Consider the following 20,285-nt stretch of genomic DNA (forward strand, 5'->3'; position numbering starts at 1 on the left):
TCCTTCATAACTTTAAATGCTCTCTGAAACAAATCTGTTTATTAGTGCTTACCCTACTCCCATCTATGCAACCCCTAATTGTCCCAGGGGGAGATGTATCAAACCTTTGAGAGAGATAAAGTGGAGAAAGTGAACATAGCAACCAATCAGCTTCAGCCATAGTTATAGACTGTGCTAGATAAATGACAGAAGCTGATTGGTTGCTATGTTCATCTTTTCCACTATATTTCTCTCAAAGGTTTGATACATCTCCCCCCCTCCCCCACTCTGTGCCAAGCTCACTCTACTTGTATATGCCCACTTCCTATAAGAATGTAAGCTCTCTCATGAGCAGGGCCCTCCCTACCCTTTGTTTTACTGTCTGCATTTCTCTACCTTGTATGACCCTGTGTTATGTATCCTTTGTTTTCCCCAGTATAAAGCGCTGCTGCCTTACAAATCAACGACAATCATATTAAGGTTAGGAGAACGCTGTATATGTGTATACTGTATACTTTGGCAGCTCGTAGCAGTTAAATATACATTTTATTTTCAGTAGCAGTTCCGTCATTTTACATTCGCAAGAATTTAAAGACACAGGACATATTTCTTTCACTTTATTTCTCTTCAAATATAGTCAATACATGGTAATATATAAGAATCGGTTCTATGAAATAGTTTACAAAGTCCCCCACCCCACATTTTGAATCCTAAGACGATATTTACAGTTGCATTATTTAAGCTGTGCCATTAAATAGACTGAGACTGCAGACACCGGTCTTATAATGGTGAAAAATATTACAGAGGGTCTACAAGACAATATTAAAAGAAATTCAATATATCGGTACATAAAGTGCAATGTATTTGTCCGACTTAATGCAAAGACATCGCTAACAGAATGACCGGACCTTTTATATACAGAGCAGAGCCAGTCATTTCTGGGACTTGCAGCTTATCAATTCACTAAGAACTACAGCCATCGCTGAGTAATATTACAGAGAATACAATATGTGACTCCACCAGGAGCTAGATAGAACTGAGGTGCTTTGGGTCTCAGTGAGGTCACTAGGTCCTGGCTGTTCTCTCATAAATATTTATAGGCCGCAAAATGGCAGCCTCCAATCTTTGACAGCGACATCTGAATGGACGTTACACTACTGAAACAAAGACTAGACTAAAGATGTGCTTTATCCCTGCTTCCTAATGGCATATTGCCTATGAGGCTGTAATACACATTCGCAGACTTACCAATGGAACCTGGGGCATCAGATAAATTCACCTGTGGTCAGGAAATAATATATATTCCGATTTTAAGAAACTCCGCCTCTCACACAGGAATGTACATCGCAGATATTATTCACATTTACAGTGAAGTGGAGAAAAAGACAAAATTGCCATCTGCAGCTTTATCTCCCGATAATTGTTACCATTTGATCATCTGCAATACACGCATATAAATAAAAGTAACTGGCGCATTAACGCACTGTGGTTGCGAGATGAGGCCCAGCACAATTTACTCCCAAAGTTCTATATATTTTGTGCAAATTGTTAATTAATTTTGACAGTAGACAATCAGTAAAATCCCAGTCGGAGAGCCTTATTTTTCACCATTTTGAACTTGCTAATGAACACTCGGGCGAATGGTGCCTCCACTAGGAACTTGTATGTCTTGGTGTTGGTTGGAGGAGGTTCTGCGGCGACCACCTGGGATGCCATGTGCAGTGACGAGTGACTCGGGATTAGGTGAGGAGAACTTTTCTCCACATAATCCACCAGTCGGCTGTACTGTTGTTCGGAGAGGCGCTCTCTAGTGCCGTCAGCCTGCAAGGGAGTAGATATAGCCAGGTTTAATAATTCATATACAAATAGTTGTGACTTTGTTTTGTTGCAAAATACATGACAAAAATGTAAAACGTGTATTATAGAACCGTTATTGAATACAAGGACATTTATTCCATGAGCGATATCGTCTAGTGTTTGCCCTGCAGTGCCGGACTCAATGTCGCTAACGATATTGAGCATATCGTTCAGTGGCGTCACCCTCCCTCAAACCCTTACTTGCAGTACCTGACGATATCGTCAGGTTGCCCTGCAAGTACGGGTGATGAAAGATGTCAACGACCAGTGGGAGCGTGCATCGCCGGTCGTTGACGGCATACACACTGAATGATATTGCGGACAATGAACGATAACGATATCATTATCGTTCAAATCGTCCAATTTATCGTCTAGTGTATACGCGGCTTCAAAGTTGTCCTAATACACGGTGGAGAAAGCTATCAAACTCATACCCACGTAATTGTAGCCTATCTGTGTCATGTATCAGAGATGGCCTTGGTGCCTATGTATGCTGTTGTTATTATTAGTCTTTATTTATAAAGAGAGACACATTTTCGCAACACCATACAGGACACAGATACAAAACATGGTAACAAAGTAACAGAATAACAAATATACATAATTACAAATGTAGGCATTGTAGTAACGCATTCCAAATGTCTGATGTAGTGAACATAATGGGAGGGATAAAACAATAGGAAGAAGGGCCCTGCATGTGAGAACTTAAATTCTATGGGAAAGAGTAGGAGTGAGGCTGTTGGGGAGGCACAAAAGGGTTAAGGATGTAGGAGGGAAGACCAGATCAGGCAGATATCCAACAGGCTAGGGTGTTGGTTTTGAGGGGAGTTTGAAACCATGAATGTTGGGCCAGAGAGTTATAGAATGAGGGGGAGCGTTCCATAGGTTGGGGTAGAAAGGGAGAAGTCTTGGAGTTGGGAGTGAGAGGTGGTAATCAGTGGGGAGTGGTCACCGGTTGACCAGAGAGGTCAGTGAGAACTCAGCAGTGTCACTAGTTACCACAAAATAATAAACGGCTTCCACATGAATATTGGTAGAGCCACCAAATTGCACAACTATGTTGTTTTCATCAAAATCAAAACACCAGATATTTCTGTGTAACACTTACCTCCTGCTCACTGGCTACCGGCTGTTGCTTCAGCTGCACTAAGAGACAATTCTCCGCTCCTCGCTCCTCCATGCAGTCTATCTCAGTGACGGGGAAGGCTTGTTGCTGGGTGTCCTCGCTGATACTGACCACAAAGAGCACTTCTGACGTAAGCAGCAAGCAGCCGACATACTCTTGTCCAGAGCCACTGACAATAACCACATCCAGGGCCATATGCAGCTCAGGTCTGCCCAGAGACTGGAGCATTTTCCTGAAGAGCAGAATACGTTTATAATTACCATCACTATCAGCTATTGCCGTCCTTACTGTTACCGTAAAGGGGTTATCCTCCTTAGTTTTGTACGTTCCATCCTGCTCTTACTTCTAATCGCTTCATTTGTCCAGCTCCTTCTGTGTTTTCACAAAAAACTTTATACCATCCAGACCAAGTATTTTTATTGTGCTGTGAATTTCTCTGTGACTACAAATGTGACCAATGCAAAGAGCAGAGGTGAGCTGTGTCACATCTAAGGGCAATGAAAAGGCTTTTATCAGGGGCAAAACTAGGTATTTGAAGGCCCCCTAGCAAGTTTGTAAGGGCTCCTATGTACCACCCTATGGTAAAAAATTTATATAACACATCTAATTTTCACAAGGAAGATAAGCCCCCTCAGCTCTGGGCCCCAAAGCAGCTGCACCCCTTACAGCTATGGTAGGGAAGCCTGGGAGATAAAGTAATTTATGTAATTATAGTTGCACAATAGCATGTACAAATCAATAAATTAAAGTAGTATAAAGATGGAAAATCCCTTTAAGACCAAACTCTTTATAGAAGTATCACCATAACTTAAAAAAAAAGAAATAAAAAGATGCAATCCTGTCGGTACCACACAAGTAGATTTCATGATTGGGCAGTATACAGTATTTAGGTCCAGCAGGAAAATAGCTGAAGCAAACAAGTACTTCACAGAAGTTTATGTTACATGAACCATTGAACTCCCATCAGAGACTGTATGATAAGCTCTCCATTATACCTGCATAGTGATTTTTCTGTCAGAAGCATGAAACACTGAAGAGCCCCAATGCAGAGGTCAGGCCCATCTCAGTGCTGTATGCAGCTTATATTTTCAGTACTGAAGCATTTGAAATAATATGAATTATTTCCAATCTTTAAATAAATAATAGAAGTTACCTCAGAATATCTGTCACTACATTGTGGAGCTGTAGCAGTTTCCTCAGAATATCTGTCACTACATAGTGGAGCTGTAGAAGTTACCTCAGAATATCTGTCACTACACTGTGGAGCTGTAGCAGTTTCCTCAGAATAACTGCCACTACATTGTGGGGATGTAGTAGTTATCTCAGAATAACTGTCACTACATTGTGGAGCTGTAGCAGTTATCTCAGAATAACTGTCACTACATTGTGGAGCTGTAGCAGTTTCCTCAGAATATCTGTCACTACATTGTGGGGCTGTAGTAGTTATCTCAGAATAACTGTCACTACATTGTGGGGCTGTAGTAGTTATCTCAGAATAACTGTCACTACATTGTGGGGCTGTAGCAGTTATCTCAGAATAACTGTCACTACATTGTGGGGCTGTAGCAGTTATCTCAGAATAACTGTCACTACATTGTGGGGCTGTAGTAGTTATCTCAGAATAACTGTCACTACATTGTGGGGCTGTAGTAGTTACCTCAGAATAACTGTCAGTACATTGTGGGGCTGTAGTAGTTATCTCAGAATAACTGTCACTACATTGTGGGTCTGTAGTAGTTATCTCAGAATAACTGTCACTACATTGTGGGGTTGTAGCAGTTATCTCAGAATAACTGTCACTACATTGTGGGGCTGTAGTAGTTATCTCAGGATAACTGTCACTACATAGTGGAGCTGTAGTTGTTATCTCAGAATATCTGTCACTACATTGTGGGGCTGTAGTAGTTATCTAAGAATACCTGTCACTACATTGTGGGGCTGTAGTAGTTATCTCAGAATAACTGTCACTACATAGGGGAGCTGTAGCAGTTATCTCAGAATATCTGTCACTACATTGTGGGGCTGTAGCAGTTATCTCAGAATAACTGTCACTACATTGTGGGGCTATAGTAGTTATCTCAGAATAACTGTCACTACATAGTGGAGCTGTAGTTGTTATCTCAGAATATCTGTCACTACATTGTGGGGCTGTAGTAGTTATCTCAGAATACCTGTCACTACATTGTGGGGCTGTAGTAGTTATCTCAGAATATATGTCACTAGTCATTATAGTGCTACAAACAATAGGTATCTGCATCATGACACCTTAGTTATATGGCTAACAGTGACGCCTGTAGCCTGAGCCAAGCCATGTAATATAACACAGTATCTGCCAAAAAGGGCTTCCTATACTGACAATACTGATAAGTATTGGGGTTAGGGGGAGGGTTAGGCACTAGGGGGAAGGTTAGGGTTAGGCTGCGATGGGGGAGAGTTAGGGTTAGGCTGCGGGGGGGGTTAGGGTTAGGCTGCAGGGGCAGAGGGTTAGGCTGCAGGGGGGGAGGGTTAAGAGTTATTGTTAGTTTTGTTGCCGCCGGCATCCCGTACTCAACCCCCATGTATACCCATTAGTAAGAGAAGGATAAATATGGCTATATCATTACCAGACATATTTCACATGACTGTTGGGCGCCTGGTGGGTCTGCAGATCGTTGGGCAGGTAGCGTTGCTTGGGGAGCTGAGAGAGACCTGCCCCGTGTAATATTCCTGTGCGAGAAAACAGAGAGACAGTGGGATTAAATACAGTGAACATAATACCTGTCATGGGGGGACTACGCACACTAATGACCACATTAACTATGGGTATGCTTGTGTTACATAGCAATCTGCACCACCATACTATAACTGGAGTATATACCGGCCTATAATACCAGCGCAGCAAAAAAACAATAATAAATAAACAGGGAGTGTTACCTACCTCCTGGGTAAGTTATACAGCATTGTAGAGCAGTGTGAGAAGAGCTTTTAACATTATTAAATTAAAACCCAAAGTGTAGTCGTAACCATATTGCTCTGGCTGATTTGTTTAATCTTAAGTCTTTATTATTGATGCTAGTAATCTATAGCATGACCAGGAAATGAGGTAACTGCATGGCAGGACAGCTCAGGCACGCCACACAGGAAACACCAGGCTGTAAGTGGGGGGAAGACATCAGTCAGATATATGAGGGTAGGATAGAGAACACACCAGGCAATGACCACTATGTGCATGTGTGCGCAGTTATAGATAAAAAACACACGTGGCTGGTCTTTGCCCAAAACACTAACCAGACAAATCTGTGCGATTTGGTCACACACGCATGCTGCCAAATTGTACACACATGCAGCCTGGATGTCAGGATTGGAATCTGTGTGTGCGGCTTTAGTGCTGTAGAACTTGCAGTTATGTAGGATTTGTCAATGACACTTTTGTAGGAGTAAATAGTCAATTAAGGCAGATTTATAACTTTGTGTTACCCAATAGCTATAATGATCACTGCTAAATCTAAAGGCCATTACTTACCAATGTTCCCCTAACCATACTTCCACACCTGCAATCTATTTTGAATGAAGTGGTAATGGCGGAACATTGAACTCAGCACTGGGAGTGAAGGACTTCCCCCATTCCCCCCAATTTATCTTAAGCACTGGGAACAAGGTCTCCTACACTGACCCATCCCTCACTGTACTGACCAGTGCTGCAGCAGGGACAGAGATCGAGTGTTTACTAGGTAGCTATTTAGTGATACGTGACTGACAGGTTGAGCGTAGAGCAGGGACAGAGTATACAAAGTCCCCAGGATCAGAGGCCATGGGTCTGGAAACATAGAATGTATGGGGATTGCCAGCATAGACTTCAGGACACTGGTACAGAGACAGACCCCAGGGTCCAAACAGGCTCCATCGCCTCCATGTCATGATGTACAGCCAACATTTCCCTTACACTTGTCTTAGTTACTGGTTAATATTTCTTCTGACAAACATTTTTACATACATAAAGAAATCTTAACCAGAGAGACTATAAAGGAGTCTGGCACTGAACAAGTTACTGTTTATTCAATAAGGACTCACTTGATTATGTCACATAGGATTGGCATATTTAGCAGTAACGATAGAAGGTATGAAAGGAGAAGAGAGATAAACATCTCCATAAAGAGTTGGACTCAATTCAGGAGCGAGAATGTGTAATCAGATAGGATGGAGGGGGCATCAGCTGTGCAGTCTGTCTGTATAGCCATGTCTGCTGCTCCTCTAATGCTACAGGCAGCGCTTAGGCCACAATACAAAGACCTGGTCTTGTACACCTGCCTGCTCCCCGTCCCGGGCATCTCAGCTGGTGCCTCAGCCTTACACCTGGTGCCAGGAGACAACGGGAGCGTTTGCCACTGTATAGTGGCCAGACTAAATATCAGTGTAAAGTGTTCTTGTCCTGCTGCTCCACTCTCGCAGTCCCTATGTTGGTTGATGACATATAAGGCCATATACAAAACAGCACCAACATCCAGGACAACTCTCCACTTGTTTCAAAATATCTCCCAATTTGACCCCTCCACTCTGCACACTCATCACCTGCACCCATTACCGGTTACAGGACTTTTGCAGGGTGCACACACTCTGTGGAATTCCCTCTGTCGCACAAGACTTCTTCTATAGCCTCCAAATCATCCCAGAGAGGAGGTCCAAATGGCAAGTACAGGAGGTGTGGGGACAATTTGCACCATCACACTATGTTGTGGTGGCCATTTGCATCCATCATGCCCCGTCCACTTCACTAGACATGTTGGCGTGGACTAGATTGGTCTAGTAAAGCTCCCCAAAAATCTGGAATTCACCAAACATTCCAGGAGACTAAACAAGTATGCTCCAAACGTTCACACACTGCCTGACAAGCAAATCCAACCTGAACCAATTACCACTCCTCTATTCTACCCAATTACCACTCCTCTATTCTACCCAATTACCACTCCTCTATTCTTCCCAATTACCACTCCTCTATTCTACCCAATGACCACTCCTCTATTCTACCCAATTACCACTCCTCTATTCTACCCAATTAATACCCTTCTTTTCTACTCAATTACCACCCCTCTACAATACAGGCACAAAATGTATGTGTTCTCTTTCTATGTCCAACCCAACATTACTGCGTGGCTGGATTAAGTAGTCCTACTAAGCACTTTTTCCATTTCAATATGGCTGCACCAACAAGTAACATATGGCACTTAGGGGTCTAGTTACTAAGCAGTGTTAGGAGACAGAGTGAAAAGTGATTATGTGCCAGCCAATCAGCTCCCAACTGTCATTTTTCAAACACAGCCTGTGAGATGACAGTTAGGAGCTGATTGGCTGGCACCTTATCACTTTTCACTCTGTCTCCTAACACTGCTTAGTAACTAGACCCCTATTAATCTCATGCATTTAACCTATAGATTGTAAACTTGTGAGCAAGCCCCCCTTATGTCTCTGTTTGTTTATACCCAGTTTTGTTTCAGTACTGTGCCAATTATAAAGTACTGTAGTATATGGTGGCAATGTAATGTCAGTAAATAAAATACATCATAGTGACATACTGTACAGTCATTTTTAGACTAAATGTGTAATAAGACAGGAAATAATGATAGAGTCTATTGTGACCATGGGACGGTCCCACCTAACCCTTAAGAAAATTTCCCAAATGTATGAATTATTTTACGTCATTGATTATTCATCTGTCTCAGGGCTCATCTCTACCCTCATTTTCTGTTCCCTATATCTCCCCATATGGTTGTTATCCTATGATTTTCCCAAGGGAAAACTAACCATAACAAATAAATTCTCCTTGCTGTTATGCTGGGCCTATTTTGTGAGAGGGACCTGGAGCTCCTTAATAATCCAGCCCAATTACAGTGACGTAAGACAACAGCCAAAGCAAATGATAAACTCCTCATTCACTGACCTATAGTATACTAGACCTACTCTCTCTATTGCTTGCCCAAAATATATTTCAGAGGTTCCAGTCAGTCAGAGAGTTAAAGGGCCACAACTCCCCCGTAGCCTGTGATATGTTACACACATGCCGTCCAGCTTTATACAAGTATTTGAGCAAAGAGAACATTAAAATGATGTCATTCCTTTGGAAGCCAGTTCTGCAGCTTGTAGCTAATTCCTTAAACGTTATAATGCAAATGGCAGTGCACTTAACCCTCATGATCTTGCATTAGCTAAAACCCCAAAAATTAATGTCTGAAAGCCAACCTTATATTAGCAATTAGTGGAAACCTAAGACTCTTGAGAGCCATCCATCTCTGAATGGTATCACACACATCGTTTACAAGTTCTACAGAAGAAAGAACTGAGGCTGATGTTAACGTCCTCCCTTAAAAAATAAAATTCTTCTCTATACGTGTCACGGATGGTAAAATTGAAACAAAAAAAGCTGTTTGCCTAGATACGGTATTTAAAGAGAAGTTACTTAATCCAGCTGTTAAACACTGATACATATAGGTTTACGAGCTTTCCGGGGACATGTGCTATTGGGGATGTTGCAGTGAGTGCCAGCGAGCAGGGCGAATGTCTAAACAGATCTCAAAGAGAGAAACGTAGTGAGGAAGAAGATACAACATGTGCGTATCCTGATGGCTTGTAAAGGTTTAATAAATGAGGCATGGTCATTAGACCAAGAATTAGTGGTTTGTAAAACCTTCAGCGATACTATAAAACGCTTTTACGGGGATATGAATCTCCAGGAAAACCAGAGAAGGGAGACTGTGTTCTGTTGGGATGGGAATGAACACAGCCTGGTTTTTCCACTGCAAAATATACATCCCACTTCGTAAAGATTTAAATGGGGAGAGTAAAAAAAAGCTACATTGGCTGATGGATTTCAATGCACATTAGGTTCATTTTAGAGCAGCAGCTTGAAATGTAATAGGGCCTCAGAATTCGGCATGCTCTACTCCCTAATTCCATTACCGCTGACATTATATGACTTGCCGTCAGATTTTACTGGATCATTATATTGCGATACCATTACTTTTTACATGGTCCATCGGAATGAAAATATGCAAACTGAAAAAGCTTCTTGACCTATTTTACTTAAATATTAAATATTTTAAAAATTGCGCATTTTAAGGAGTCATTTGATGCAGGAGATGTGCCGCTGTGACAGTGTTTCATCGCTGGCAAGGGCAACCTGCATCGTGCGTTGCAGCCCCATAGAGTTTTGCAGGAATATAAGACCATAGTATGTACGGGATTTGCTCTCACTGTACATCGTCCGAGCATCATACCGGATTGTGCAGTCTTACAAGGCATCTAATTGAATTGACCCTTAAATGTAAATTCTATCCTGTCGATTTGTTTGTAATAAGTCCAGTAACTGTTTGGAGAGAATTTATACACACACAATGAGGGGACCTGCTCATGTATAGATCCCAACTTTTGTGCTACTGTTCTCAATGTACAAATGGACATACAGTAACTGCAGTTTTATGATCACATGCTTACCGTAGCCTGTCTGTGACACCAGCTCGGCTGCTCCTCCGATAGGCTTGGTAAAGACGCCGACAATTCCTTTCCCCACACCGGAGATAACACCTTTGGCCTTGTGCCCAGCGGAAGCTTGGGCCTCTGATGTCCTCTGAAAGTTTTGCATGGGCTGGTCTACGATGCCAGCAATTGCGCCTGTAATAACAGTAATACTTTAGATAATCAGGATGAGGAACAACCAAGGGCTAGTCTACAATGCCAGCAATTGCGCCTGTAATATTTCAGATAATCAGGATGAGGAACACCCATGGGCTAGTCTACAATGCCAGCAATTGCGGCTGTAATAACAGTAATATTTTAGATAATCAAGATGGGGGAACAATCCAATAAGAAACATTTAAAGTTAGAGGTAGAATTGTGTTGGTACAAAGCTGCAACTCTACTCTCTGCTTAATGCATTTACCAAGTAGATCACCTCTAGCCGAGCCTACGGCACTGACTTTCCAAGCCATCTACAGCACCTACCATCCAATTAGCTAGTTTACCTCCATCTATAACTCCGTGAGCACTTGCAGTAAGTAACTCCGGTCTGATTAATGATCTATTCCCAAACTGACTGCTAGAGACGGTAATGTCAAGAAAATAAAATTTTTCATCCTTTTGTAAACCATCCGCTAAATTACAGAATAGTAACTGCACCCAGCCAATACATGACATATATATATTTTTTACTTCTGCCTTTTAAGCCTCTTGTTTAAAAACCAATAGAACTCATGAAATATGATCATCTTGAGCTAGGGACTAAAACACTTAATTTCTTTGGAGTGAATGAGAGAATATTAACTTTACCATGGGACGTAGTCATATTGAGCGATTTAATGATATTGGTTTTTTTTTTTTTTTCTAGTCTTCTCGGTTTTCTTCAGATATTTTGGAGAACAGAGATTTAAATGCTTTTGTGGAAGAAGGTGACATTCAAAAATCTGTCACTGCTATGGCCAGGCCTGCTATCTCCAATAACACGGAATAGCTCCCTTTGTGCATCATGGTCTGCAGACATCAATGGGGAATCTGCGGCCTGTATTTGCTTTGGAGAGTATAAATGAATATATGTGGGGGCTCCATAAAAATGGCTGGAAAGGGGATTTTTCTCACGGTCTGGTCTGCTCTATCACTCATCACTAAGCATAGCTCTGGGTTGTCCGTTAGGGTTTTATACCTTTTTACGTATTACTTAATATTAAAAACAATTCATTGTGTTTATGGGAGAGCTGGGCCCCCACTTACCCATGGGGCAGATAAATGAATATTAAGTAGACTTTATATATATTTTTTTACTTTGTCCTGGCTTTACATCGAGGTCAAAACATTGAAGCGTACGATACATTTAGCCAAAATGTAATGTAAGTTTTCACACTTAAAATCCCTTTTGTGTTAAGAGCAGAACATTGTAAAATGAAACTTTCATATGACCGGTGCACATTTAAAGGGGACAGACTCTAAGGAGGATATATTTACTAAAGTGAGAGTTTTTAGAAGCGTAGATGTTGCCCATAGCAACCAATCAGATTCTACTTATCATTTATCTAGCCCCTTCTAGAATATTAGCTAGAATCTGGTTGTTATGGGCAACATCTCCACTTCTAAAAACCCCGCACTTATATACCCCTATGGGGGCGATTCAGTTGTGGGCGATGCGCCATTGGGATGCCAAAAATTGCCCCGATTTCACCTTGAAATTGCGTATTCCTGTTTGCAGCCCCATCGGGGTACATACCAAAATACATGATCCCGAAGATGCCGTAAGTGGCGCAAACTACATCGCGGGCATTGACCCCTGAATTAATTTATTATTTTATTCCATCAAGGTCATTATTTTCTTTGGGGCGCTTTCTGCGTCACTCGCCCGCATCCCGCACTGGAGACGTGTTTATATGTGCGCATACACCACTGACAAACAATGTATACATGGAATTAATGCTATGGAGCAGTCACAGAGCTCCCTTACTGTGATGACATCATAAGAACATTAATGAGGCTCCAGGAAACAGAATGTTAGGTGAAAAAGAGGAAAAGTATTATTACATCGCCCAAAGTGGTGTATTACTTCTGCCGATGCTCCCATTCCTGCGATGGCGAGCAGCATTACTAGCTGTTGCCTGAAGCATCTGCATTTCCCCCAAAAATGGGAAGGGGGCGAACAGCTGTGTATACAACTAGCAGCGAGATTGGCGTAAAGGTACACACTGCTCATTTTGTGTTGGCAAATGATCCCTTGTGGTCCAAAAATGATAATGAGGCAATCTGCATACGTAGGTGTTATTTCTCAGCTGACGCCAAGATTCCACCAAGGGCTGCAACATTGTTACAGCAAAGTACAAAGACTAATTCAAGCGCTCGGTACCTGCCATGCTTTATAGTAACGAAAAAAAGAAATGGGAAACAAGCTACCTGTACTATCTTTCCAGACGTTACTTACATGTTTGGTGAGATCACCAGCTCACAAGTAGATAGGTCAGAAATTATGCTAATGATACTGCCAGAAGTTAGTAGGAATTGTGAAACCATTTAATGCCAATCAGGATATATGAATTTTGGTTAAAAAAAAACAAATGTTATTATTAAACATTTAAAATAAGCAGACCATACTGGGCATCACCCACATACCTGTCTAGATGCCCTCAGACACCTTAGCGTATGTGCGTACACGCTATTGCCACCCGGTTACACTGCTTCCTGTCGCAGTGGTTGCTCCTAGTTTCATATGCTCCCTAAAAATCATAAGATCCGTCCGCAAAACTGACTTGCTCTGATGTATCCAGCATTACGTCTTATTGGGAAATGTATAATACATCATTGTAACTAGGAAATATGTTCTTTCATTTTCAGTCACAGACTAATAGCAACTTCAGCATTTCACTGATGGGAGGGAAATGACGTAGTACAGAAGTAAGTTCACCAGTCACAGATGGTAAGGCATGATGTGACTTGTAGTTCCACAGCTGTTGCCATGGTCACAGTTTGCCTATCTCTATTGTAGAATAACAAAAACGCAAGTCATGAAAGTAAGGTAACAGATGTAATGTCTGTAAATGAAATGTTCAGATTTTTTCCATGATTATATCCTGGGCCAAGAAAAAAAAAATAATGACTAAGCACAACTTTATCCTAGCGAAATAGATTTAAACCTTTCAGATCTCAAGCTCTAATATATCATTTTCAGTGGTTTCCAAAATCTTACAGATGCATCACTCACTGAATACTAAGGCGGATATTTACTAAAGTGCGGTTTTTTAGAAGTGGAGATGTTGCCCATAGCAACCAGTCAGATTCTATTATCTTCTAGAAGGTGTAATGGTGCATACACACGGTCAGATATGTCAGATGAAACATTTTACCAACGATTTGAAAGATTTTAGACAGTATTAAAATTAATGGAATCCTCCAAATCTGACTGCAAACACATCAGATGTCAGATATCGTTATCCGACATGCGGGAACGCGCATCTTTCATTCTTGCGGGCTCACATGTCAGATTTTCTCTCAGATATGAACGATTTTTTAAATCGTTATCGTTCAGATCTGACAGAAAATCTCACCGTGTGTATGCACCATTAGGTAGAGTCTGATTAGTTGCTATGGGCAACATCTCCACATCTAAAAACCTGCACTTTGTAAATATACCCCTCAGTGTGTGCTGTGCGATAGGATATATCCAAAATGTTACCAGTTCATCACAATACTTGGGGCACTGGAACTGTATGACAAGACCACAGGTGCTTAACAAGAACCTCCATATAACCATATGAGCTCAAAACCTGTGCCCTTCTACTGGTAAGATGACGCAGCTACTACTGTACATAGGGGTCACTGTACTGCGAGGAGGCTGACAGTAACCTCACCAGAACCTCAGAGCGGAATTTACAGGCATCATCACATGACGCTACCCACATCATCGGATGCTAGCACGTAAATTACTAACAGAACTTCTGGCCCAGCATGTAACAATCCACCACTTCCCTCTGGGGACCCTTCTTTGAGGTCTGTGGTTGCAATTTCAGGACCAACGGTACCACAGATTAAGTCAGTCTACAAATCCTTACAGAGTCATCTCCCGCGACCTCTCGCCATGGAATGTCTATGGTCACTTTCATCTTCCACCATGAAGATCACGGAACGGGGCTCATGAAAGACCGCAGCTCGAAGTTTAGCTTGTGTCATGTGAAGTACGACAAGACACAGTACATGTGTACACGCCGTGCGTGCCTGCGTATATCAATATACTCACGCAGCCAACACCAACAAAGAACACACCACAAACCAGCAGAGCTGAGGAGAAATGCTTTTGAAAGCTAATTAAGAGCCACATTTTTAATTCTAGAAAATCAATCAGTACCATGAAAATGCTGCCATGTAATAAACCGAAAACAGTAACGAGTGTTCACTTCTTAACTAAATCCTTACCTCAAGGCCCTAAACTAACTATAATTATGGCCTGGCCATGGGAAAACAGAGATACGCTGACAGACCATTATCTTTACAGTAAATTAGGTTTCCATGGTCACCTAGATGGTTTTTCTGCAATCCAACAAAAATGAGTAAGAGTTTTGTTTCAATTATTAGATATTTATGGTTACCCCTGTGTGTAGCTTTATCTATGACACAGGGTGGCTGATCCCAGGTCGGCCACAATAGCTCCCACATTGAGGGCATGATTTAGAGTCGTACGGTATTGAATATCCGGACGGGAGTGGCTGTGCCATACCGTACAAATCATAGGCCATTGCATCAGGAGCGTCTGGTGTAAGTAGGTGCCTCCTGACAGCATCTGCGTGACCCTCGGCAATCTGATTAACACAGCGGTCACTCAGTATGCCCCTTATCAACTCCGTAACAGAGGCCAGGAAGTCTATGGCGGAAGACACAGTCCCCCCCCCAGAAAAGGGGGGCGCCACGCCCATGTTTTTCAGAACGGCCTCCTCCCAACCCCAAACTGCGGCAGCCTATCAATCAGGGAATTGGAGGAATTGTGAGAGACCTGCACATACGCAGTACAGATCCAGCGCAAGCACAGGCCTCTCACAATCGGAGTAGTACGTACACCATTGAATCAAGCCCTAAGTACGCTTGGTTTGATACCAGTCATCATCAGGGTGCACTTTGTCGAAGCTGGATAATTGGCTGAGACAGAATCAGTTTAAAATTAGAGTGGAACGACGCCATCTTGCGAATGGCCACAAGACACCATCTTAAAAATGTGATCTGCTTGACGCCATTTTGCGAATGGCCGCCCAGCGCCATTTTAGAGAAACTCACACTTAAGTACATACGGCGATGCTATTATTAGCATCATGCGATCGCATATTTCACCATACCCCATACACACATTAAATACACACAGTTGCGCTGTTAACACGACGCACATTAGCGAATGCATAATATCCTTCATGTGAACGCTGTTTATTAGCTTCATGCGTACGCATCTGCCCCAAGTTAACTAGCATCTTTTCCCAAACCCCCCATACTTACACACTGCACACTCACATAAAAGGTTCCATAGCTTCAAAGCGTAATATCCAAGGTTTATTCATTTCTTACTGATGTTGTGAAATAAAGACTATTTGATATCTAAGGTTTAGTACACGATAAGCAAACCGTGTTTGGTGTTGTACTGATCTACTCTGTCTCAACAGCTTTCCGGTGTCATCGGTGAGAAGATCGCAACATGCATTCTCAAATTATGGACTGTAGAGAGTTAAAACACTAAAATGTACTTTGTAATGTTAGCAGCTTAGATTTGCATGCGGCGGGAAAAAGGAGACAAAAGGCTGTCGGAGGCTGATCTGTGTCCATTTGAAACGACCTGTTAAATGTCCTGTAACAGAAGCACCGTGACTGGGAACCAATGGAATCATGCCAAACTTGCCTATTGTGTTACTTATCCCTGTAAGGGTATAAATGTGCGTACAGACTCCAATCTGGAGTCTTCTTGCTGATGCTGTTGACAGAGGTTTTTTGTTGAGGCCGGTAACTGGTCCCAGTGCGCGTGCGTATGTATAACTGTACCTTGAGTCTGTATGATTTCTTTGCGCTAAATTGTCTTTATATCACAGCGTGTAACCTACTGTTTTTATGTTGAATAATAACCTTTGTGCGTTGGAAACACATTTCTCAAAGTCTGAAGGCATTTATTTATTGTATGACTGTAATCTAAAGTGCTGTTGTGTAATACTACATGCCCTATATAGAAAAAGAGAATAACTAAATACTCCTGATTTCAGTTAATGTTAGTGCACCGGGCGCAGTTTGCATTTCAGTCATCTTGAAAGTTCCCACACGCTGATCAAAATGTACAATAATATTGCATAGTATCTTCATGAGGGGTCGTAGCCAACACCCCAGCTTACCCTAAGTCTCGGCAGTGCCGATGGTGCCATAAAGAGACCACCTGCTTGATTACATTAGGATACCCATCTCCATCATCTAGGCCCACCCTCTGCTGTGTGTAGACTCAATTTGCGTCATTGTGCAGTATAACCTGGGACCTGATTCTGCAGACGGCATCACCTTGGCCCACTGTGCAATGATCGGCAGTAGGAGGGGCCTCCATGACATGAATTGCATCATGGGGCACCTCGGATTTGCACCTCAGAGCTCCCCTCTCTGCCGCTGTAAGATTATCTCTCTAGCATCGTGGAGCAGACACACAAGTATCTAGAGCAGGGATGGGGAACCTCAGGCCCGGGGGCGGTATAAGGCCTGCGGAAACATTTAGTCTGGCCCTCTGAGCATTTTTCTGGTACCCTCATCTATCTAGAATGGCACCCTGCAGCCAGACTATATGCAGCAGTGCCGTGTGGAGAGTCCTTAGGATGTTTCAGACGGTCACATCGCTGCCGAGCATTGCTGTAATCACCGGCGACTGTGGTCCCGCCCCATGTTACGTCACATTGAGCGGGCGTGGCCTGCACTGGGTCCCCGAATAATGTTATATATATACATCAAAATGGCCCTCGGCAGAAAAATGGTTCCCCACCCCTGATCTAGAGGGTCCCACAGACTTTTGCTGAGCCCCAAAAATGAAGCTACAGTGCTGGCCTTATGCATAAATCCATTAACATTCTAATTGTGTTTGCATTTTTCGCCCTGGGCCTCAATCTTTGAAATATGTAAGTAACCATTTATATAAGCAGCTTGGCTGACAGAGTTGTTGTTTTTTTTCCCAGTAGAAAAAACTCATTTTTTTTTAAACTGCTCAGGGAAGGCGCAGTGATTATTACACAGTTAGGGAAAAGAACTAGTCACATAAACATTTACACCATGGATTCTAGCAGAGCAAACCTGAGAGAGCGAATTACCCCTTCCCAGGCACTGATGGAAGAGCTGCTTGTTTTTGTTTGAAAACCACTTGAGTAGAGTGCAGATGTCACGTAAACCTTGCAGAGGATCCTCAGTGAGTAATGAGACCCAGGGCGGACTGGCTGATGTGGTTATTGCAGCTGCAGGGTAGAGTGTTGGACACACGTACACACATCAGCCCTTGTGTGTGAGCTTACCTGCGGCAACCTGCTGCAATCAGATTCCCAGCACTGCAAATGGTCTTAGTAAAGTTTCATGTAATTTATAGGTGAGATGTAAAGAGAACTCTAACCAAAGCATGGCTTATGTAAAACAAACAGGGGGCACTTATGAAAGGGAAATAGTTGGTATTGCCAACAGCAATCACAGGGCCTGATTCAGTAAGGATCGTTATTGTGTTCGCAGCTGCAAATGTGCACGGAACGCAGCTGCGATTGTATGCTAATGCCTGCCACATCCCAGACGCCCAACGCTGCTTTCTCACATCCGTACCACCCCGCACTCCTGCATATACATCGGTACCATCGACGGTGCTCGTCATGCACAATTTACACCAGGTCTGACCAGCCGCAGAAACTGCAAGTCTCGCCGCTCGCAGTGGGTACTCAGGCTGCGTATGTAATCGCGGTGGCTAATTCATGCACGCCCATGCAACGGACAGGCGCTCCTGCATTTTTCTGTCCACTCCCCAGTCACCACCCCCAAACTCTCACAGCCTGTGACTCACTCTGCAATGGATTCCTTGGTGCGTGCGAATCGCAGTGCGCGCAGCTTATGCGCAGTAGTGAACAATAGACTGATGTGTGTACGTGATTGCAATTGCGTTCGCTGCGGATTCAGGCCCAGAGTCTGAAATAAAAACTGATATCTGATTGGCTTCTATGGTCTCTTCATGACAAGATGCATTGCTTATTAAAGTGTACCTATCACACGGTCATTTCATGGCTGCACCAATAATTGTGTGAATGCAGCCTAGTGCGCACTTGGTAAACAATCCCGATTTTAGCGGTAGAATCTCTATTTTTGGTGAAGAAATGAGCAAAGTCTGCTAGAAATGGGACTGACCGTGATGGAAATTAACATCCACGGCTGGATTGGGCAGATGTTTCGGAAGACTGGGTCTCATTTTATCCAATTGGATATATTTGGCGTTATGTTAGTGACATAATTAAGGCACCGATCATTGTACATGAGGATGCCGCCAATTAATTCACCCTACATGAGTAGCATCAATGATACACTCTGTGGAGTAGTGGCTCAGTGATCTTACTGGTCTCTACTTATCTGTAATGCAGGATTCCTGCAACTATTGGTCAGTCCCACAAAATTGCCGTCTACACTTTATATGGGCCAACATAGCACTTTAATGTCAACCAAATGTGATCAGCACTTCTTTATAGTCTATGTCTATGGTTAGTATGTATTTAATTATTTTTTTATTTGGTCTTGCAGTACAAGGTGTGTATGAACTAGAGATGTGCGCAGATCTCCATGTTTTGGTTCTAATTTATCGTCATGTTTTGGTTTTGGCAAAACCACCCTCAAGTGTTTGTTTTGGTTCGGTTTTGGATTTCTTTAAAAAAAAAGATAAAATCAGCTAAAATCATGACCCACACTACCCCTTCCCCTATACCCCACCCCCAGGCACCTCAGTTTAGTTAGCAAGCCTAAAGCCAGGGGTGAGAAGGAGGGGAAGGAAGACCGGTATGCACTCAGGTCCATACAACCAAGAAATGTGAACAGGAGAACCGGAAGCAGAGCAAAGCCCCGGCAGGTCAGGTGCGTCAGGGTGGGCGCATAAATCTCCTTTTCTTCTTCCTCCATAGGGGACACAGGATTTATGCTGGGGCGTCCCAAAGCTACTCCCCATAAGAGAGGAAACGCTCTCCGACAAAAACCACATCAGGGGAGGCGAAGGTGTCAAAAGAATAGAACTTTAAAAAGTATTGGCAGAAGACCACGTGGCTGCTTTACACAGCTGCTCCGCAGAAGCACCACCTGGCACTGCCCACGAAGTTCCCACGAAGTTCCCACTGACCGGGTTGAATGAGCCATCACCACGGCCGGGACAGATATATCCTCCACCACATAAGCGTGGCGAATGGTGAAACATATCTAACTGGCCCTTTAACTGCTTAGTAGCCGGCCAGCCCCATTTGTGAAAATCATACAGGACAAAGACAGAATCTGTCCTACGCAAGTCCTTTGTCCTGTCCACGTAAATCCCGAGAGCTCACACAACATCCAAAGAGGCCTCCTCCAGTGAGGAATCCGGAACCTGGGAAGAAGGAACCACAATCTCTTGATTAATGTGGAACTTAGAAACAACCTTAGGAAGGTAGCCTAGTCGTGTTCGAAGGGCAGCTCTGTCCTGGTGAAAGATTAGAAACAGAGAACGACAAGACAATGTGCTCAAGTCCGACATCCGTCGGGCAGAAGCTATGGCAAGGAGGAAGACAGTCTTCCAGGTAAGCCAAAAAATGTCTACAGTGTCCAAGGGCTCAAAAGACGAAGACTG

General features: G+C 43.0%; 1 protein-coding gene across 5 annotated transcripts in view; it reads right to left on the reverse strand.

The window, feature by feature from the left end:
* Positions 1 to 295: 295 nt before the first annotated feature.
* The window catches only part of VPS13B (vacuolar protein sorting 13 homolog B), a 1,086,122-nt gene continuing 1,066,132 nt past the window's right edge, over positions 296 to 20,285 (reverse strand). For 3 of the 5 annotated variants that reach the window (XM_088442693.1, XM_088442694.1, XM_088442692.1), the window contains exons 59-62: positions 10,427 to 10,603; positions 5,566 to 5,668; positions 2,945 to 3,194; positions 296 to 1,800 (exon numbers count right to left, since the gene is read on the reverse strand). In XM_088442693.1, coding sequence (XP_088298819.1) covers positions 1,552 to 1,800; positions 2,945 to 3,194; positions 5,566 to 5,668; positions 10,427 to 10,603 — 779 coding nt within the window. In that variant the 3' untranslated portion in view covers positions 296 to 1,551. The remainder of the gene's footprint in view (positions 1,801 to 2,944; positions 3,195 to 5,565; positions 5,669 to 10,426; positions 10,604 to 20,285) is intronic. The other 2 variants (XM_088442691.1, XM_088442689.1) reach the window with 1 other exon arrangement.

This window comes from Taudactylus pleione, unplaced genomic scaffold (genome assembly GCF_031769625.1).
Source record: "Taudactylus pleione unplaced genomic scaffold, aTauple2 ptg000314l, whole genome shotgun sequence".
NCBI lineage: Eukaryota > Metazoa > Chordata > Amphibia > Anura > Myobatrachidae > Taudactylus > Taudactylus pleione.